The 23,813-nt window shown below is 26.1% G+C and overlaps 1 protein-coding gene and 1 long non-coding RNA gene across 2 annotated transcripts in view; both read right to left on the bottom strand.

Moving 5' to 3' along the window:
- Positions 1-8,216: 8,216 nt before the first annotated feature.
- Positions 8,217-23,813, bottom strand: part of LOC107440373 (histone-lysine N-methyltransferase PRDM9-like) — a 29,693-nt gene continuing 14,096 nt past the window's right edge. Inside the window, exons 4-6 of the mRNA XM_087162295.1 lie at positions 11,568-11,762; positions 11,089-11,341; positions 8,217-9,264 (exon numbers count right to left, since the gene is read on the bottom strand). Coding sequence (XP_087018421.1) covers positions 8,651-9,264; positions 11,089-11,341; positions 11,568-11,762 — 1,062 coding nt within the window. The 3' untranslated portion in view covers positions 8,217-8,650. The remainder of the gene's footprint in view (positions 9,265-11,088; positions 11,342-11,567; positions 11,763-23,813) is intronic.
- LOC147812020 (uncharacterized) lies at positions 12,561-17,490 on the bottom strand. Its single transcript, XR_015432885.1, has 3 exons — positions 17,409-17,490; positions 13,880-13,969; positions 12,561-12,639 (listed from the first exon to the last, which is right to left on the bottom strand). It is a non-coding gene; the product is annotated as an uncharacterized LOC147812020 (long non-coding RNA).

The raw sequence follows: 23,813 nt of genomic DNA, 5'->3' as shown, positions 1-23,813 counted from the left end.
AAAACGAACAGGTTACTTCATGATAAATGAACAATATATTAAGCAATGATGAAACAAAGAAAATATTTCTGCAGGTTTTGGAAAAATGTTAAACAAACTTGACTAAAATATATAAAGAAACAAATCTAATTAATACTGGTTTAATAAAATAATAAAGTTTATAGACCAGCATGCAAAATTTGAAAACTGATTTAGTTAAGTAGAATTGATCATAAGCGTGTGGAAAGATGTAATTAAATGCTCATATACATTGCATTTTAGAATATACCTAAAATTATTTGATAGAAGTGAAATTTATATATTTTCTTTGTTAAACTTGCGTGCTTTTTAAATATGTAATTTCAAAATCATTGAAATTAATTTATAATTAAAAAATTTCACTACGGTGAAAAAATATTTAACTCTCTTAAAAACGTCTTACTTCTTTCGGCTTTCAATATTATTTATGGTAAATTATACGTATCAAAGGTAATTTAATACAATAAAAACAATTTTGATATTTTTTCTGTAAATTAGCTCATTAATATTTTGTACATATTGTGCTAACTACTAACAGACTATATCATCCAATATGAGTATTTAACACAAAGTATGAGTCATTCCGTAAATGCTGATCAATTACTGTATAACAACTTTTCTATCTTTATAAAACAGCTGATTAATCATTGTATAACACATTAACGATCGCTGTATAATAAAATATTAATTATCGTGTATATTCAATTATTACATTAAAATATAGACCATAATGTAATTTTTATTTTTTTTTATTTTAGCAGCTTATAAAAAAAATCTGTAATGATGTTTATTCAAACTTAGCATTTAATCTGTTGTCTAATGAAGTTATTACAAGCAAAATGATGAAAATAAGTAAATATAAATTAATTTTAGAATCCCTTAGAGGCTTAATGCAGGTGTCATAAAACCGGTGTTTTTACTTTTTTCTCAACAACTTTGGAAAAGAAAAATTGTTTTTTCAAAATGATTGTAGGGATAAATTATAAATGCTACACCACACGAAAAAAATATTAACATTTAAATTATTAGGTTAAATGAAAGTTGTGGAAGGTGTTTAAATACCTTAAAATTTGTATTGTAATCAGCCACGGAGATCCAGTAGAGATATCAGCGATTTAGCTAATCAGGTGGTGATCGTACTTTTATTTGACAGATTTGATCATCACAAACACGAAAACGTGGTATCAAAAACAAACTAATATGAGTTCTAAAGAAATAATATCATCCTTCAATAAATAAAAGCAATTAACTACTTCAAATTACTTATTGCCATAATCTTCTTGTTCAGAAGTCAGTTCTGATTTAAAATTTGTTTTTGGTTTGATTAAACATTATTAAAATTAATTACAATTATTTGAACTACAAACAGTAAATATATCACCTTCGATCTAACAAAAAAAATTTAACCTTTAATTAGATAAGAATTTAGTTTATCTTTAAACTATTTAACTAAATTCTTGTGTAGATTGATGAACTGGTACGTCATAAACGTATAACAAATGATTTTGGAGCATTGTTAGAAGTTAAAGGTGAATAATTATAGAAAAAAAATGCGAATATAACGAAGTAGGTGTCAAACATCTTTAATGATATATAAAAAATATTGATTGTACAACAAGTAATTTCAATCTTTCTGAAGGATTGATTTGACAAACTACACATAAAAACTGCTATAACATGCAGGTACAGTTTTAGTTTTAAATTGACGATGTTTATGTTCTCATAAGATTTTACTTAATCTTTCAATTGTATGAAAAATTTTCATAACATTTAACTACTACTCACTTTGGATTTGTTCGAATTTATTTTAATATTCCGTCTGTGATGTGTGTATGTTTGATTGAAAACTAATTTACTTTACTTTAAAAAATATATATATGAATCCTAAATTTATGATTCTTGCCCTCAGTTGCATCGGGAAAAGTAACCTTATTTATTCCTATGAGTATCATATCTTACTGAAAATAGAAAATAATAAATATGGTGGTGGCTCTTTAAACCAAATAGCGTAAAATGATATTCTATCACTACATCATATATGCGGAACAGTTTCACTACATCAGGAACAGTCCTTGGTTTTGGTGTAGGGGAACACTTAGTGAAACGCCAATTTCGTGCGAAGCATTTGCCATCATTTTAGATGTTCACCATTTTAGAAAATATATTACAGCATATTTTTTACATTATGCAAAATTAAATCAAAATAATCCAGGAACCAAAAAGTATTAAAAAAAATCAGGAAATGCATGATGACATTAATAAATTCGACAAGCTTAAGCAATCGATTTTAGAAATTTCATAACTCAAATCTAAAATGAAACAGTCGCATAGCCTATTCAGCCCTCTAAATTACATATTTTCATGTACAGAGATTGCATATTTGCTCTTATTTCTATTCTTTTGGGAAAAAATTATTTCATTTATTAATTATGTTAATACAGTTGTATAGCTGCATATATTCAGTTTAATATGAATACTGAGTTAAAAAAATATACATAAACAAGATTTACACTGTTTTACTGTGTACTGTTAAATATAATCACATAAAAACAGGAGAGCGATAGAAAATTTCGTGTCATAAAGCGCAAATAATTTATCTCAAAACGTAAACTTTTCTTTAAAATGTTTAAAGGTAAAAAAATATGGGTTAATTAAAAAACTTTCTTAAAGATTCCTCAAATTTGTATGTTAACGAGATTTAAAATATTTTAACATTGGTAAGCTCATTTAATAAGCTATTAAAAGCTCATTTAATAAGCTATTAAAAGTTCATTTTATAATTTATATTCTCTGTTTCCTGATTCATTAACATTTTATTAAATATTTTTATAATTCTAATTTAATAATTTTATAGTAAAATAGTAATATAATTAATAATTAATATAATTAATAACTTTATAAATAAATTTCGACGAATGTTAAGCCAATTTATATTTTTCTTGCTCTACTTAACTAGGAATAAAATAACTAAAATAAAAATTAAAAGTGTGCATATCCTCTATTAATAAAATCGCCTTTTAAGTGCTTAAAATTTTCTTGACTGAAACACCTTTAAAAATTTGACAAAAATCTTATTTAAATATTCAAAACAAATCTGAGCTTTAAATTTAGATTCGAAAATTTAATGCATGAAACCATGAAATTTAAAAGTTATTAGGAACCCTTACTTCTTATAAGGAATTCTATTCTCTTCCAATCAACATTTATATGTCAACTAAAATCTAAGAATTACCATTCAACATTAATCTGAATTAATAAACATAAAAACTATGCCTCTTTTTTCAGTAAAAAAAACAATCATGCAGCGAATTCAAAACTTCGCATAATTGATTCTATATTTATAAAATTAATCCCATCCAAATATGTTAAAATCCAGCAAGGAAGTTTTACGGGGAAGCTAAGCAATTGCCGAAACCTAATACTCTTCAATTAAATCTTCTCTAGTAAATAACTATACACTTCCCCTCTAGTTATAGAATTCTATGTCAGTGGATTCTAGACTTTGTCGAATGAAATGAATTATCAGACTTCAAACATCGTTTCACTCATTCTGTGAATTTTCTGAAAATCACTATAATAATGAAAGGTTACTACTGCTACGGATTGACAGAGTTTAATTTAGGAAGAGCTAATATAGGAAATGGCAATCGAATATCTTTTCTGAGATTCCAAATTATAACGAATCTGTATTTAACTACCAAAGAACTCAAATTTCACACAAATCTCTATTTTAAATGTATTTGAAATGGTAAATATTTGTATATGTATACAAGACGTGTTTAGTTCCAGTAACCGTAATGCTTTGAAATTACGTTTCAATTCTGCATTGAATTATAGTAAGTATGCCTCATTGCAAAAAATAAATATCAAAGCCACCTGATCGTTAATTAACTGTTATTTACGATAAAGGGTACAGACAGTATCCTAAGCCATTAGAAAAAGGTTCAATTTTGGAACTTTCCTTCTAGTTGTTTTCCGAATTCTCGCATCTTTCAGAGGTTTCTACTAAAAGTCTAATTTTAAGAATACTAAATTAGCGCTTCTGGATCATTAGTTTAACGGTCATTTTAACGTTGAAAAATTTTTGAATTTTCTTTTCTTTGAATTTGGATTCTTACAACTTTTAAATGATGTTGTGTTTCTACTAAAAGTCTAGTTTTAATGTTATTTAACAGCCAATTTTGAAAAAATTTACGTTTTTAAAACGTGACGTTAGATTGACGTGTTTTTAACGCAGAAAAATTTTTTGCATTTTTTTTCCTCAATGATAGAACGATGGGTTATGACAGAATTCAATGAAAAAATCTAGTGTAACTTCCATAAACAATTTCGAACATAAGTTTTTAAATTTCTTGAAATAAATATTTCAATGTCAACCTTGATTTTTTTTTCAGAAACTTAAATATGAATCAGGGTGCAAAAAATTCTAAATAATAAAATTATATACAAACAATTTTTTTAAATTATATTTTTTGTTTCATAAATTGTTTACGAGATGATATCAGAGAATTATACAATATAGAAATCTAAGCTAACGTCACTTCCCTTTACTTTAAAATTATGGTGAAACAGCAGGTGATAGTTTGTCCATCAAATTAACTATACAATTTACGGTAAAGAACATGTTTTACCTTTACGGATTAACCGTTTACTACTAGTATGGTTAAGAAACCATGAATACTAAACTATGCAAATTTTCAACCATTTACAACTCTCATGGTTTCAAATCTGTCAAAAATAAATTTAACTGGATATTGGAGATAGTTTAGCAGACTTAGGAGTCTGACTAAGTAATAAGAATTATTAACAAAATTTATCTAGAAATATTTTGTGTTTTATACTCTTGTGCATAGCATCATTATTTTTGTAATGATTGTCTATAATAAAAAGTACAATTTGATACACAATAAAATGAATTTATATTTATGCAAATATATTTATTCTTACAATGCAGTAATTAATTAGTTGGTAATGGTTGATTAATTTCTTGAAGGGGTAGTTATATTGCAAAAATTCTTTCAAAAAAATAGGTTATAAGTTCTGATAAAAACTGACTACATAAAATATACTATGATTATAAAACTAGAAGGATAAAATATTAAGGAACTCAATATGCATAGGAACATCCTATTTAGTTAAGTGTTATATTAAGCAAGATTAATAGAGTGAATTGTTGAGCAATACAAACAGTCAATCAAAACAATTACGCAAATTGTGATTAAAAATATTTTTAAAACTGGTTTTTGCTGTATTATAAAGTTGATAAATATTCATAGAAATTATTTTCAATAACCTATCTAACCATATTTTCGGTCAATTTCAACATCAGTATATAATCCTTTTTTTATCCTCCATTTAAATTTCGCACTGACATTTACATCATAAAAAGCAATTCTACAGCTTATTTCGTAAATTTACTTAAATTATTCATAGAATATTAAAAAAATAATGCTCAATGTCAGAAAAAGAAAGACAAAAGCACTACCCACGCACTTCAAAGCCTCTCTGGTGGAGCTTTATCGCTTGGATATATGAATATTCATAAAAGGAACTTTGCCAGCCATCCTAATTAGGTGTTTCCACTATTTCAATTTCTGAACACAGTCTTTGGTTAGAGTACACACTCTCTCTTCTATTCCAAATTAACTGTCAAATTAACCAAGCCTTAAGAGCTCCGATGCTAAAATTTAGCTCTTCACTTAGATATTCATGACCGGCGTAATAAGGATTCATTTCAGTGAAATTCCTGCAGTGTTCTTTTAAAAGGGAAGTAATTTTCGAAATTTAAATGCATTTATGTTATTTAATTTTTCTAAATGAATATCTTAGCCAGAAAAAAAATTTAATACTTAATAATCAGACATATGTTTTAATAGCAACACAAAATATAATAGTTTTATGTCCTTATTTGTGAAGTAAAATTTTCAATCATATGCTAAGGGGGGAAAACAAAAAACAATTATTTGACAATCAAACTGTTTTTGATTTTTTTTCATCCTACCTTTCTCAAGAATGATGAGATAGATTCCTGTTCCGTTATTTTTATCTGTTTGAAATAATTTTTGACAACCATGGTGCCTACCATCTGACAAAGTTTCGAAAAATATATTAAGGGTGATTATTATTGTAAATCTTGTACACTCTTATTTCCTTATTGTTTTTTTTTCAATGCCCACCTGTGTTAACATCCGTCAATGCAGGCATATAGAGGGCGATTTTGCTGGCCTCTTTTTCAGGGGCACCATATTAGGCGGGCCAACGTCGTTCCCACAGTGAGGACAGATAGTACAGAGAAGGAAAGAACATCCATGACTTGCCCGGGATTTGAACTCAGAACCTTTCTGATGCAAGGACAGTTCCCTGTGCACTACACAGACTGCTCGGCTTATTCCCTTATTGTTTAGGATGGATCTTACATTACAGTCGCTCTATATTGCACAGGTGACAAATATACCAGTATTCTTTTACATACCAACTAATTCTTTAATCATCAAAGCAAACTTTGCGCAGATATAACGCTTGCAAGGCTATCCATTGCGTGCCACCCTGAAAGTTAAACATATTGTTTGAAATATCTTCAGTAAAGTTATTGTGGGTAAATACGCAAGTCACAAAATTAAAAAAAATGTGAACAACATAAATAACTTTAGATCAAATGATTGAATTTTTTCGTCCTAGGACTCAATCTTAGGTTCAATGGTTTAACCTTAAATTTACAACATATTTCGTTTAGACGATATTTTAAGTGACGAAGCTCAGCACAACGTATTATCACTGAATTAAATGCTTTCTTTTCGACATATTCGGGATCTTGATCATCAAAATATGATCCCGCAATTTGTAAATTGTGCTCCCAGAAATAATATTTAATTATTATTTATATTTTTTCATTATTTAATTTTGTAGCAGTCGAAAAAGTTAAACTGTAAAGTATGCAAGTTTGTGCATCATTTGAAGAAAGGTAATTTTAAATTGCAATTAAAAATTTAGAAGAAATCGATAGAGAAATCACATTTTAAACATAGGAATTATTAAATTTTAATAAAATCAGAAACTAATGTTTAGATGCACTCAAATTATTGTATGTTGCTATAACTAAAGTAAATAATTAATATTTCTTTTCGATGGACTTATCTTTGGTTAACTGAAAAAAATCACAAATTTATATATAATAATAGTTAAAGAAATCTTGATGATTAATTTTGATCAAGAAACGAAGAGGAAATTGCAAAGGATTGTTGATCATAACATAAAATCTAGAGAAATGCTGAATTGGAAGGGAAAAAAACTAATTCTGAGTGCAGCCCATTGAAACTGCTATCAGTTCAAAATTTCTAAATATTGTGTTTTTCAGTTGCATTTAAACCTACGTAGCAAAAAAAAATTCTTTAAAAATATATTCTAATCTAAATAAATGAAGATACAGATTTGTACTTTGAATGACACTTTTCATAAAACAGAATTTATTTAAATATAAATTAGTATTTTGTTTGTATTTTAAGATTTAATTAGCAACGTTTTAATCTTTTTATAAAGATTCTTTTTGTTGCAATTGTATATTTTTTGGAGAAAAAAAATCATGCAACATTTTTTTACAAATCATATTTGGGACGAAAATTAAATTTAGCTTCAACTTTAATTGTAATTTCATCACAAATATAAGATCAAACCCAATCGTGATTATTTGGGGACATACATTTGCCTGATCCTTATACACTATCACAATGCACACTCTATTTCCTTCTAAGCAGCTAACGTTTATTGCTTCCATCTAAACTTAATCCGAGAGCTATTAAGAGATTTGAGAAAAAAAGAGTTTTAAAAAATATAAAACAAAATAATGTATTTTTTTATTTCCTTCACTATTACTTCAGCAAAATTGCTCATTTTTTAAACCACGCAAATTTCAAATGTAGTTTTTATAATATTACTACAACTTTTAATAACTAAAACGTTTACTTATCTTCCTATGGAAGGAAAAATATTCTGCTTAAAATTAAAAACTGTTTAAAATAATTTAGCAATATCTATGTCAATAAATAAGACCTTTGACTCAAATAACCATATGAAATATGGAGGACTTTAAATCGCTTATTGACTTTTTTCATCGTATGAATTTACTTGAAGTATAACTGTAAAATGGACAACTGCTATAAAATTTTTTGAAACAAAAACTCATTTATATTAACCAAACATATACTTTAGTAAATACTAAGTTTATTTGTAGCTAAAAGTTAATTTTAAAACAACGCAGAGTCATACATAATTTTATAAAAAAGAAAACACGAAAACCATGCCAACTACACATATAACAATATCGATTTAAAAATTAAAATCAAGAATTATAATAAAAGTGAATGAGGAAAAAAAACCAAACATTTATTTTTGTATTAGAAATAAATAATATAAAGGAAAATAAAATCCCCGTCTCCTAATTTATTGTACTTTTTTAAGCTAATCCCATAGTTTTCGCCATCAATGTATTTCAAACATAAGTAAAAATAGGCGTTTATTGTAAAAGTCCTTACTATACTTTCTTCGTGCAAATTTTTATTCAAAGTGTACGTTGTAATCAATTTTATCTCTCATTTTTATGACGGTAAGTTTACATTATGTGCAGTTCCTTATTTATTTACTTGTATTGAGGATGTATGCGGTCTTTGTGTTGTTTAAGATGACTCGGTACAAGAAAACCTCTTTCACACAGGTCACACTTATGGGGGAACTTTCTTGTGTGTTTATGAATAACGTGACTATTGAGACTGGAAGATGTGGTGGCCCTGTATTGGCAGGTGGAGCACTTGTAGGGTCTCTGCAGTGAGTGGATTCTTATGTGTTTGAGAAGGATTGGTAATTCAGTGAAATCTCTTCCGCAGGTGGAACATCGGTAAGGTCTGATGCCGCTGTGTCTTCGCTTATGACGCTCAAAGTGTTCTTTTCTATTAAAATCTCTTCCGCACTCTCCACAAGAGAAGGGTCTCTCTCCACTGTGGACCTTCAGGTGTCTCCTGAGATTTTCTTCTAGAGTGAATGTCTTGTGGCAGTGGGGACATCCGTGTCTCCTCTCACCCGTGTGAGTAGCGAGGTGACCCCGGAGATGATGTGAGTAGTTGGTGGAGTAGACACAGTGGGGACATCTGTGTCTTCGATCGTGCCCCTGATTGGGATGTTTCTTTCTGTGTCGCTCCATGGCATCTACGGATGTGAACAATGCCTGACACATATCACATGCAACACCTTTTACATCTATAAAATGAACTATTTTTAGAGTAAATCTAGATACAAAACATGGCAAAAATGAAAAAAAAACACGATTATATAGTGGTTAAAACAAAATAAGTGAACGCGGTTTCTTTTTCGCTTATTGATTGCTTCATGTAATATATATATATATATATATATATATATATATATATATATATATATATATATATATATATATATATATATATATATATATATATATATATATATATATATATATATATATATATATATATATATATATATATATATATATATATATATATATATATATATATATATATATATATATATATATATATATATAAATAACAAACAACAGCTTAAAAAAAGCGGATATAATCGTGTGGGCTGATGAAAAGATTATATCTTTTTTTCCGGTTTTTTAAATAAAATTTCATCCCATTTTTTTAAGCTCTTATTTGTTATTTTTTTACTTATTATTTCCCCCTTTTTCATATTTCTTTAATTTTTCTTTCGTTTATTCTTCATTTTGAACGTATCTAATGGGTTCTGTTTATTTGCAGCTTAAGCGCAATAAATGAAACTTATTGTTTTTCTTAACTTTCTTCGTGTTTTCTTGTATTTATTTATTTATTATGTATATATATATATATATATATATATATATATATATATATATATATATATATATATATATATATATATATATATATATATATATATATATATATATATATATATATATATATATATATATATATATATATATATATATATATAATTTTTGATAAAACCATAAGTATAACAAAATATGACTGTTTGTTTTTGAGAAAGAAAAAGACTGCGATTGATACAAAACTTTTCTTTAATCGAATGAAAAAGTATTTAAGATAAGTAGAGTTTCATTTGCTATGATGAGCAATGTGCAAACTTCTGATTAATTTCAATTCTATGAAAAAAGGGAAATGTATCATAATTATAAAACTACACAATATCGAACCCCGGGAATGAAAATACATAAAAATTTACAGCTTTAGTTCAAATGATAAGATTAAAATCAACCAAGATGTAATCCTAATAGGTCAAGAGTTATAAGGAACCCTATAATTATTTTGTGCTAGTGAGATTTTGAGTTATGAAGTGAATCACAGAAAATAGTCTTGTTTGTATAAACACACCCTATTAAATTAGTTCAAATAACGTAACTTAATATGAGAGTAGATGCAATACGGAAAATATGGTCCTAATAATTTGGCAAGAAATTACGTCGAAATTTTTTTCATCTCACTTAATTTTACTTTTCGCATATGCCTTTATTTTACCGGATTGATGCTTGAATCATATTTTTTTACCCGGAAAAAAAACACAATTTTTTAATATAGCTTCTTTTTCAAAAGAAAATTCCACGCAGAAGAAAAATTTAGGGGAATTTATCTATATTTAATATAAAAATATATAAGTATAATTTAATATGAAAAATATCCATTTATCGATTTTTTAATTCATCATTAACTAGTTGAAAATCCGTTCTTTTGTAAATGTGGAAAAATAATAATTCGACAACTTAAAAACTTTGTTAAGCACGAAACATATTAACGAAATATAAATCATTAAACCGCACAACGGTATATGAATAAAACTTGAAATGAAAAATTAATTTAAAAATTTTGATGATTTAAGTTAAGGTAGAAAACTTTATTGCATAATGGAAAAAGGAAATACTTTTAAAATTTTATCTTGTCAAATACTTTGCCCAAGCGAATTTTGAGACTTAAAAATTTTCAGCAAAACTACTATTTTTAATCATCTTAACTTATAAGACATAGATTTCATCATTCATACTTAATTGGTTGGTTTCAATGTCCCTTTTCAAGCTGATACCAAGATCAGAAGCATATTTTCCCCCATACCACACCAGAAGCTCTTGAAATGGCAACACTTCTCTGTAAGTCTTGTAATAGATTTGTTTCTTGTACTGGATTGCCACCAAATTTTGTTTCTCTTCCTTGTCAGCACAATTCACGAATCTCAACCAGTTGGAAATATCCTTTTTGAATCCTTCAATATAATGATCCACTCTTCCTCCCTTCCATATCTAAAGAGAAATTAAATTAACATTATCAATTGAATTTAATGATATTATTTACCATTTAAGCATTAAATTTTAAATGAAATTGATAATTAGTAGTTTAATTAGCATAAATATACCAAAATATATACTTCAAAATATTATAATCATAATTAAAAGAAGCATTTAATTTGAAAAATTTAAAAAAGACATAAGTAAAAAACACATAACAATAAGTAATCAAAGTACACACCGTCCAAGCATAACCACTATTTTCTGCCTCTTTTCTTGTTCTAATAATCTTTCCCTTGTAAGGACCAAACACTGTTCCTATAGGCAATGGGATTTCTGTCCATATTCCGAGTCCTGCTTTAGGAATGCTCGATATTCCAATTGAGAGAAAACTTGGAATCGTCAGCTCAGCTCGGTCTGATGAGTTTTTTGGAACCTATAAAGCCATGAATTTTCCAAAGTCACAAAAACTATCTTAAGAAACAAATCTTGAATCACTCTCATTTTTTTTCCTTTAAAAAGATTATTCATTTTTTCGATTTTTATTTAATTTTAGAACAAAATATAAAACATTTAACTAAAACTAATTTTAAAGCTTTTCCAATGGTATCACAATCTTTTCTGTGTCGATCCAAATACTGATACTAGATTTACAACACTCAGGATATTTTCGGCTTAAAAAAACCACAACTACCGCTATCTTTGTCTAAGGCGAATTTATTATATTTAGTTCCTTTACAAAGATGAAAAATTGCGCTTAAAATTATACGTTTTAACTTGAGAAATTATTCTCTTTCTTAAATTTTAAAAATTATACACTCTAAATCTAGAAATAAAAAAATATTGCCAGGCACTTCAAGTTTTGAATATCAAGATTTGAAAGTACGGAATCTTCTTTAAAAAATAAAGAATGAATATCATTCTAGAGAAAACTTACAACTTACGACTAACACAAAAAAATACAACTAAAAATATGCACATAAGAATATTAAAGAGAATTCAGTGAATATCTGATAAAATATTAAAAAAATGATTAACAGAAAGGAAAAGATTATGACTTTAATTATTACTTTTAATTAAAATATTACTTTTAATTAAAATATTACTTTTAATTAAAATATTACTTTTAATTAAAATATTACTTTTAATTAAAATATTACTTTTAATTTAACCTATAACTGTCAAATCAACATAAATCAACTTTCATTAATTCACTATTAAGAATTTAATACTTACCTTTCGATCACATACCCAAATCATAGGGCCATGTTTTGGACAAGCACCTTTGTAGTCGCCGTCACAAAAATCGCAATCTTCTCATAGAAGAAACAAATCCTCAATATATAAAATATACATAAACATGATGCAGATACAAATAAATATGCATTGAACTTCGTAGAATTAAAAAATAACTTATATTTATTAAATTATTATGTTTTATAGTTTTGTCGATGGAGATTTTTTTTTATTTAATTTGTGCATATTAAATTATGTACTCTTAATTTGGCAATATTAGTAATATGATAACAGAGCATAACGGAAATTCTGGTTTTTAAAATTATAGTTCTTTAACACTTTTAGTAAAAATTAAATTTGAAGAATAAATTTAATCAAATAAATTGTTTTTATACCATGCTCCATCATGAGAAAATTACCAAATTTTATCAGATATTATAAAACCATATTTTATTGTTAATTTTACCAAAATCCTTGCCAAATCGCTTCGGTAAAAATTACCGAGCTTTTTGATGTTCCCCAAAGCCAAAAACATAGTAAATTTTATCATATTCCAAGCATTCCATTTGATCATATTTTTCTCGGTGTGTTATTATTATTATTACTGTTATTTTATTTTCCCTTTGAAAATTATCTTTCTTTTTGATTTGAGAAATAGTTCAATAAGTAAACAAAATAAAATGCTAAAACATTCAAATAAAAAATAAATAATAACGTAAGAAAGAGAAAAACAAGCATTTATAATTCGATTTTGTGTTCAACATTTTGTCTAATAGAATATAGAAATATAAATTATTTTTAATTAAGTTTCTTTTTGCTTTATAAGTATTTTTCTAAAATAATGATGCCAAATATTTAGTAAGAAGCTGTTAACGAAATAAATTTTTAAAAAAAATAAAGTTTTCATTAGTTTAAATAATTACGAAACGGGATTTCGCAGTATATATCCGTTTTAACGTAGACGAAGTGTTGAATACTTTTTTCAAACTAATTATCTTTCCTTCGTCACAATTTTTCAGTCTCAGTTTGGATAATTTCATGGTTTTAAAAAATGCCGAAAAATAAGAAGTATTTTAACTTTCCTTCAAGGTAAAACTTCATCTTTAATATTTCAAGCTTTAGATTGGTTAAGCCTTTAATGATAAAAAAAGTGTTAAGCGAATGATTAAAATTGATACAATTTAATATAGTTTCGAATAATTTTAGAAAGCAAGCAGCTTAAGAAAGTAAAACAAATAAAACCTCTAAAATAATGCTCATATATAACATGTAATAGTTTATCATAGTTTAAAAATAATAGATAAGTATCATATTTACAAAGGAACTCGTCATCGCTAGAGACATCTTCTTCTTTATAAGATTTTTGCTTGATTTTCCTTTTAGGATATCGACTTGGAGTTCTAAGCTCTAAGAAAGAATAAACTCAACTCTTAATTACATGTTTATTGGAATTTGTGTTGTTGTTTATAAATGACTAACATTGACAATATTTATAAATAAAAGCTCATATTAGATTTAAAAAAGAGTCATTAAATTCAATAAAATCCTCCTTTTTTCTAACTTCGCCATAAAACTTAATTTTTCTAACTTCATCAAAAATGTTTATGATATGTTTCGAAATTTGCTATTATATGATGCTATTTATAAATAAAAGCTCATATTAGATTTAAAAAAGAGTCATTAAATTCAATAAAATCCTCCTTTTTTTCTAACTTCGCCATAAAACTTAATTTTTCTAACTTCATCAAAAATGTTTATGATATGTTTCGAAATTTGAATCATTTGTAACATTCTCTACTGAATTTTTGGAATAGCGTTCTGTTCACCAACCTTAATGCTAATTTCGGTTTTCGAGTTTTTAGCTCTAGAACTTACGTTGGTCAAAAAATTTTACGCCCAATTATGAAATACACTTACCAAAGAAACTTTTACATATAAAAAAATTATTCATTATTAATTTATATGTAGAATAAATTTTCTTACTATTTCATTTAAAAATTATCGAAAAAATTTGGAATTTCAAGTTTTACTAACTTTTATATCAGTTTGTGAAAGCTATCTAATTAATTTTTTATGACAAAATAAAACATTTTGAAGTAATCAGATAAATATGTCTTGTATAATAAGATTTAAAAAATAAAAAATTTTAATTTTTTTTTCTTTTTAACACTAGATTGCCTAAGGAAGTCATTTTGACTGCTTTAAATTTCAATTAGAAAAACAATGATGCATATATAATGACACAATTTCTTAGAATTTTGTACAACATATAATTTTTTTAGTGTTAATATTTACTAATAACTTACTATGTAACTGTAAATAATGCAAAAAATGCTAAAAATTAATTTTAAACAAATTTCTTTACACATTATTTATTCTTTTGCAATCCAGTCTTTTTGACTGCTATTAGACAATATAGGTATACAGAAAGTTTCCGTCTTTCTAGTGTTAAGCAATATTTTAATGCCTCTGCTCACATTTTGGACTTCATTTACAAGTATATATCAGCCATATTAAAATAATATAAAATAATGATTAATTAGAAATATTTTCATTATTCTTATATAAACTGATTTTATAATTGTGAACCAGATTTATTGATTCGTTTAAAAAGTTCGTATGATATGGCGAAAAACGCACATAGGAAGATTAAGATAGAGGAGCGCAATCAATTGCCCGCTCTCTTGCTGAACTATTTGAACCCTATTTGGTATGAACAAATAAGTACTGCACTGTTTTCGTATAAAATATTTTTGATATAAAGAGCATTTTTTTGTATCTGATTTTTAATGGGTTATACAGGGCTCGTGCTATGCATTTAAAATTATTAGCCAGAAAATTAGCCAAATAACAAAATTATTCGCCAATTATAAACTGTTTTAGCCAAATGCAAATTTAACAGTTCCTTGTGATTAATTTTTTTCCCATGGAAAACTATTTTAGAGTATTTTGTTTCAGGGTTATATTATTTGGACTCAATTCTAACTGGTTATGCAGTGCATCAACAGAAAATTGCGGTAATCGAATTAAATATACTTATTTGTTCAGAAAAATTCATTTTCACGTAACTTAAATTCCCTTCTAGTGGAAAAAATCATCCGCCACTACTTTTGAAATACACAATTTTATTCGCCAAATTTACGATTTCATCGCATTTGGCGGGGTGGGGAATGCTTAGCGCGGCCCTAGAGTGGAGAATGATTTCACAGGGTATATAGTGATTTATTCAGCTTATGTATATTACGGCTCTTCACTCATAAATCAGTTCCAGGGTCGTTAAATATTGAAGTAAGAGAAAGGTGTAAATGATTCTTAATATAGTGGTTAATTACCTCAAAACGTGGAACCGCAATACATCAAAATTTAACAAGTTACTTTAAAGCTGTGACTTGATTTTATTTATGCTATATATAAAGCATTTTTTCTAAATGACCTAGTCTTGGTGCAAACTGTTTTATGACCTTGAAACTCATGTAAAATTTCATCTTCAAAAAGTCATGTTCGTTAAACAAATTCGACAGAGATCCACATATTCTACAAAACGGAACAATTAAAGACAACATTTGACTTTCCAACCCCACTCTCTTCATAGAAATATATTTATAAAAGAATAATGATGTAAAATAATGATTGGTTTTCTATATATTCTAGCATTTCCTATAAAAAAAAACACGTATGCATTTTTAAAGTAAATTGAATCGTCCTAGCTTTGTCTATTTCATCTTCAATAACATGGTCATCTTCATGTGACAACGGGTTCCAAATCATTAAAATGACGCTGAGCTCTCTCCATCAAACTTTTTGCAAGCTTCGTTAAGCCTATCTCTCTTGGCTGAATCTTTACCTCTGTTTCCTTGGGAAATGCAATGAATTTATTAATGAATAAGAAATTTTCATCGATATAAATTATCGTTTAAAAGATTCATTATTACTAAATAAATTAAAAGACAGAAAAAGTATTGGAAATAAATTGTTCTCTTTGGGAATGAAGAATATGTCTTTGAAATAGATGCGCGATATAAGATCGAATTTAATTCTCAGAATACCTAAGGTTAAATTCTATAAATATACAAATATAGTTATAATATACATGATCTAAGAAACCAAAATTTTAAAATTATGTTCTAAAATATAACACCAATTAAAAGTTTTAAGTAATAACTCTTAAATCGCTTAACAAAACTATTATCAAACAAACCAAAGAAAAAAACAAAGAAAAAAGAAAGTAACGAATGTTTATACAACTGTAGTTTTATTTTGTTTTGCGGCTTTTCAACCCATATTCAGTAATACAAGTGTTATTATTATAAAAATGATTTTGTCTGTGTCAATACGGATGGAAAAAAAATTTCTTAACTTAAAACGTATGAAATAATCGAAGAACAAAAAGAAATATTTCAAAAAAATTTTCGAAAATTTTATCGTAATAAATGTACTTAACAAACTGTCAGTGCTTCTTATTGACATAAGTTAATATGTCGGGCTATGTAAAATGCATAAGAAAAATGAACACCCTGTATAACTTTTTAGGGACTCAATTTCAATATGCTAAATAATTAATACTAAATAATAATCTGAAAATCAAAAATTGTTTTATTTAATTTAAGGACATTTTTATAATAAAGGCAACGTATCCGGTATTTTTATCACTTTTTGATGATAATTTTGCTAAAAATTCCTTTCAGAAATTCCCATCTTACATTTTCATCTTGCCTTAACTTTTTACGAAGATTCTTTATAATTTTTAAAAGAAAAACATACAATTTCAAGTAACTTTTGAACAATAGTTCTATGATACTTAAAATTGTATGTTTTACAAAAAAAACGAAACAATTATAATTCTTACTCTTTCGACGAAGCTTTCCTTTTCTCTTTTGTGATTCAGATACAGCAAATAACTTGAAATTCGTTTTCTCAAAGTCTTTGACTATCAAAAAGAAGTAAAGAATTTGAACCATTAAAGTACTTAAATTTGATAAAAAGTAATAAGATTAACCAAACGAACGCTTCTAATTTGAATTACAGAATAATGCAAAAAATTGATGAATATACAGTTTGTGCAGATAAATAAAGTTCTGAAAATATATGAAATTCCGATAGATTTCGTACCTAGTACTACTCCTATTACTATTTACAACTACTTTTGAATACTACTTTTTTAAATTCTGAGTCACTTACCCAATTACAAAAAGAATAGGTAATTCGTCGGATCACTTACGCCAGAGCTTCCCGCGATAAAATTTAAATTCTCAGTACTGAAAGATGATCAGTACGATCAAGTACTGAAAGAAATCAATAAAAATTAATTATTGAAATTAAATTTTATCATCATTTAAAAGAAGTTCATGATTTTTTTACAAGTTTACTGTTCTTCGTATATGAAGCTTAAAACTATTATTTTCAAACAGTCAATCACAGGTTTAAAATAGTTTTTACTGATTATTTATAAGCAATTTCATCAATTGTCAATATTTTTCTGAGATATAAAGGTTTTTTATTGCTAATAAGAGTTTTAATGAATGTCAGCGTTGCATACGACGAAAATTAAAGACAGAAATAAAAAATTTCTAATTTTGTGATTAAAACTACACAGGACATTCAAAATGTATTAATTGGCTAATGGCTATGCACTATTTGTAAGGAGAGTGAATAATATTCTCTCTTTTGCAAATTCATAATGTTTACTCCAGACATTAAATTTTCTACTATGCAATAAATAAATGAATCATGCTCAGAATAAATAAAATAACATCACCTTGCTCTAAAATCTGTTTGCTACTAATTTTGCCAAGCAAAAAATTAAGAACATTGCTTACAATTTTTCGTAAATTCAGTAAAATATATTACTAATAATATATTACTTATATATTTTTTTCTTAATCTTCTAAACATTTATTTCCACCTAAAAATAATATCACCAATAGAAATATTCACCATTCTGTACCTCCTCATTACTGAAGTATAAAGGAATATTGCAAGAAATATTTTAAAATTTTAAATTTCTATTTTACTATCTCAAGTTATAATAAGATTCAAAAAATATGAATTTACAGCCAGAGGCTAGAAATTTTATGTACATAAATGTATTTCAACTAAGTGAAAGAATATAATTATTTTAAAGCAAGAACAAACAGACGCATTGTTATATTATGCCCAGTTTAATTACGATAAGGAATAAATTTAATGAGTTTTTAGAAAGCAAGTTAAATTTTAAAAATACGAAGTTTTATATAAGTACTGTGCAATACTGCATTAATTTGCACAAAATTGGTGTAGTTATGAAAAACATCCAACATAAGTTATTATTGTAAAGAATCTAACATTAATTATAAAAAATGACTAATTGTTGGTGTAAAATTTAAAAAAAAAAGCTACCAGTTAGAGTGATTAAATATATGTATGTACTGTAACGGAAAACAATTATATAAAATAAACATGATAATATTAGTAAACAGACATAAAATTTATGTCCATAAATGCTTAGGTAGCGAAGAAGTTAACTAATGTGTAAATTTAAAGTTGCAATTCGCAATTAATGCTAAAAACTCAAATTTAAATTTAGATTCAATTATGAAAAACAATAATACAACACAGAAAATGAAAAATTTATATAAATGGCAAACATATCCAAGTGAGTCGCATTTATAGTATTTTTTATCAATTTATAAGTTTAAACAGTAAGAAAAACGGTAAGAAAAACGGTTTAATTTGTGATTTTTAATTTTAAAAACAAATGCCCGCTAATGGTAAAAATTATGTATTTGGCATGTTATTACAATTATGCACTTCTTTTATCAATAAGAAACATTTTTAGATATTCAGAATATACGTATCATTTTTTAGGCACTTGTGTTTCTGGTATGAAAGTAACATGTCAACAAATGAAGTCTTATAAATTATGAACTAGATTAAGATGCTTTAAAATTTATGCATATTTAAATTCATGTTTAGATTTAATTTTAATCTTCTTGATTTTTAAAGACATCTAATATTACATTTTTTTAATAAACATAGTAACCATTATTTTATAATTTTAAATGATACTTTTGTTACTTGTAAGCTATGTTTATGAAAAAACAAGTGCTTAGTGGTAATCAGTTCTTACCAATTTGTTGACTTTCAGGAATACTTTGCTGATTTATTGGAAATTTGTTTACTCTTGAAGAAGCTTTTTCCTCGGACTCCAGAGATTTAGAACGCTTCGAAACAACCCCTAAAATTAAACAAAAATTAAACAAAACTAATAAGCAAGAATTACGTCATATTTATGTTCTATTACATTAACAACATTTTCTGCATGTAAACAATTATTTTCATTACAATTCCGTCGCAAAATTTTAGTTCTATGTCTAAATTTATGTCCATATCGACTAAATATTCGGAACATAAAGACAATAAAAAGTACATAGACCTCTTTTCGACATCTTATGACTGCAAAAATTTTGTTTTATTCATATTATCTTAAAAATGCAATATTTTATGAAATTGTTTTCTTTTTTCTTAATTCAAAAGCGCAGCAAATGTCCTGTATACCTTTTAAGAGTAAAGTTTCAAGATTGTTCATTTAAAAATTTTCTCTGCCTAGTGATTATTTGAAATTTATTTTACATTTGCTCCAGTTTGACAAAATGTTTTAGAAAAAGTATTATTTCTGACATATTTAACTATTTAATGAGAAGAAAATTATTAAGTATGATTTTCATGAATAAAGCTAATGTAATGAATATTTGCAAATAAGATGAATTAGCAATGTAAATACTTTTATAAAATATTTATTCTTTTTTTCCAGAATTTTTTTTATTTTCCATTTCAGACTGATGTAAGTTGGATATCTTGAAAAAAAGGAAAGTTTAAAATGGTTTTCTATTTCTAACTAATTAAAGTTAATTTAATTATTATTTAAAGTATACAAATGTGTAACTCTATAAAATTACCAAATTCTTCGAATAAATTTTTTCTGAATTATTTTAATGATTAAAATACCTCGCTATCAATAAATTAATGCAAAATTCATGTTCTGCATTCCACAAAAGATCACAATATTTTGTTTTCCATCATATAACCATAAATAGCTACTAGTTTTATTAGATTAAAAATACAGCCTTGTAAAATAATTACAAATTATTGCTATGTTCTTATAAGAAAATACTTTAGAAGGTAAAGCAGTAGAATTCAAAAATTTTCTTGGTAATAAAATCATTTTGAAATAAAAATGACGTTAATTATTTGGAATCAAAAAATAAATTTTGAAATTCAAATGTCACCTACGAGCTGTGATAAGTGATTCTTTCATAGGATTAGAAATACTGGTGCAAAATGTTAACAGAAATTACAAGCAAAACTATTCAATCGTAACCCAAGTTTAAACCAACCCCATCTCCCTTTACCGAAAGAATAATTTGAAAATATTTCAATTAAATTCTTATTCTATTATTCTATTTTTTGTTAAAACTATTAATGTAGCTCTTAATTTTTAATACATTACCTATAAAAACAGAATTTTCAAAGACCTAAATATTTAACATATGCTGCATTTAATCCCTATTGCGTAAACATAATCATCTATAACACAGTATAATCATTTGTAACTGCTTTGACTTAATAAAGTATGTGATTTTATTTCTGTTAATCACAGGATTAATTTGTCTACAGAGACAACAAAAAAATTAAAACAATTAATAAATTTAATTTACAAATGGAATAACAATATATTAATATAAAATCATATTAAAATTATAGATGAATAAAAAGTTTCAAGCATTGTCTTTTAGAATTGGATTGAAACCCATTTGAAAGTAACTAATGATCTATATTAACAATGCTGAAAAATATTACTGTAATTACTCATTGTTGCTGTGTAAAAATTAGTGAAATCTGAAAGACAATTATGGAACACATAAACATCTTTATGGAACATCTTATTTAAAATCCAAATGTAGTCTCAAGGAAATAAAACATACCTAAAGATTTTAGAACTTCCCACCTTCTAATTACATTTGAATATCGCTTTCGTTCGTACTCAGTTAGAGATTCCCAGCTACTGTTACAAGGCAATTTATTTATTTCACAAGTTCCATTCATTTTTCACGTGAATACAACAAACCCACTATCGACATTTAGAACAACTTTATATTATGAAATATCGCTTGCTTTCTGACGAGATAAATTTCTGTATGGCAGACGATTAAAAAACATTTGGAATGATACATTTAAGTATTATTATTATATTTTAAAAATATTAATTACAATTGAATTAGAAATTTTGGCAAAGTTTTGTTTCATAAGTCTTATAAGTAATTTAATTTTTATATATTGAAATAAATAAAAAAAATTATGCAACACTTTTCGAATAAAATAATATTGTTAAATGCCGTTTTCTTTTTTAATCAACTTTGAATAAAAAATCGTTTGAGTTTAATTTTATTTTGAAAATTTTTAAGATGTAAAGCAGACGATAATCTTTCAGCAAATCATATCAACTCAAAAACACGATAAAACAAATATATTATTTAAATTTCAAGTATAATTCGTGAACGCAACGACCTTTAGGTGTCGCTGTTATTTTAGACGAATTCCTGCTAGCAGCTATTTGAAAAAAATATTGTAATTCGAGGTAAAGCCCAGTGCCTGAGAAATCGTTCTACTAAATTTAATAATCTAGTGTGAAATGCCTATTTAAATTTCCCATTACATACTTTTCTGCATCATATTACTTCAAACATTAAAATCATGCAAAAAGTGTATAGAAACACATAGTGTTATACCATTTAATTTTGCAAAAAAAGATTTTTTCAACAATTTTTATCGAAAATGTTAAGATTTCAATAGAAAATCATTATTTATAAACTTAAAATGGTAAAATAAAAAATGCTTACTGTAAAGAAAAACAATCAAAAAATTCCTCATATTGAGATAAAAAAGCTTCCATATTGTTTCTTTTTTCTTGTCTAAAAGTTTTTAGTCAGGCGTAGAAAACCATTCTGTAGAGAATTATCATCAAATTCGAAAAAAAAAAATTTTACAAGTAAATTTTTTTTTATTAAAATCATAACACTTACTTGCTTTATAAATCCGAAGAATTCCACAACAAAATTTTATAGTTGTTATAATTGTAAGATCTCGATATCAATTTTAATATGTAACTTCAGAATAGCTAAATTCTAGGTGAAATTATTCATTCAAAGTTAAGAAACACTTACCGAGTAAACGATAAAAAATTATTAATTATCAATACAAATGATACCATTTTCAAGTGATTCGGATGATTCTTTATTGGTGTTTTCGGAAAAATATAGATTCAGAAATATATACTATTCTATAAAGAAAAAGAATATTCCATAACTATTACAGTTCTGCACATTCTAAAATCACATTTATTCAAGTAAACAATGTTGACTTCACTTTAATTTGTAATGAATTGAAGCAACAAAAAAAATATTTTATTGAAATACACACATCTATAACAGTATGCGATCATGAAATCGGAAGTTATCGATGGCAAGTTCGCTAATAATAAAAAGATAAAAATTATTGAGAAATAGTTCTTCAAATGTTGGGCGCGTTCTGTTTCAGAAAGATTTGCAAATGTTCTGGGCCGTTTTTTCAAGAGCTTCTGCCTCTTCTTTAGGGAAATTTTGCTTCTTATTTGCTGCAAAAAAGGCGTTCTACTCTACCAATATTTCTGATAGAACTAAATGAAAATTTAATAAATAAAAGCCCGAAAATTTACTACCAGCTAGAGGGCGTGATCAAATGTTGAGATCGTGAATTGCCAAAAGTATGCCATAAAGAATAATTTTATAATTAAGTTTTTTTTCATACTTATATTTGAAAGATAAATAGATAAGAAATAAAAGTAAAGTTTGAAAAATAAAAATTAAGAAGCATATAAATAAACGTTGCATTGTTGAATTTTTTAAAAATTACTTTGTCTTCATCCAGATATAATAAACAGAAATAGGGACCTAACTTAATGTTAGGTATTAAACGCCGACAGATATACTTCCAAAGTACGTGTTTAGGTAATGATAAAAAATTTGTATTGGACATTTCCTCTTCATAAAATAGGCTGGTTTTTGTTTATGCTATTTCACTCTTGATCTAGTTAATGTCTGAAAATGTTTAGTAACATTTTTTTTCCTTTTTCTTTCTAGTTCAATAATGGCTGTAGTTTTATGGTTTTCATGTCCATTATCGCTTTGCCATTAGATCAACTTCATCGACTAGATCAACTCCAACAGAGATATCCAAT

This window comes from Parasteatoda tepidariorum, chromosome 4 (assembly GCF_982258835.1).
Source record: "Parasteatoda tepidariorum strain Cologne lab strain chromosome 4, Ptep-v5.0, whole genome shotgun sequence".
Taxonomy (NCBI): domain Eukaryota; kingdom Metazoa; phylum Arthropoda; class Arachnida; order Araneae; family Theridiidae; genus Parasteatoda; species Parasteatoda tepidariorum.
Note: the sequence above shows the minus strand (reverse complement) of the source record. Positions and strands in the feature narration are given on the sequence as shown.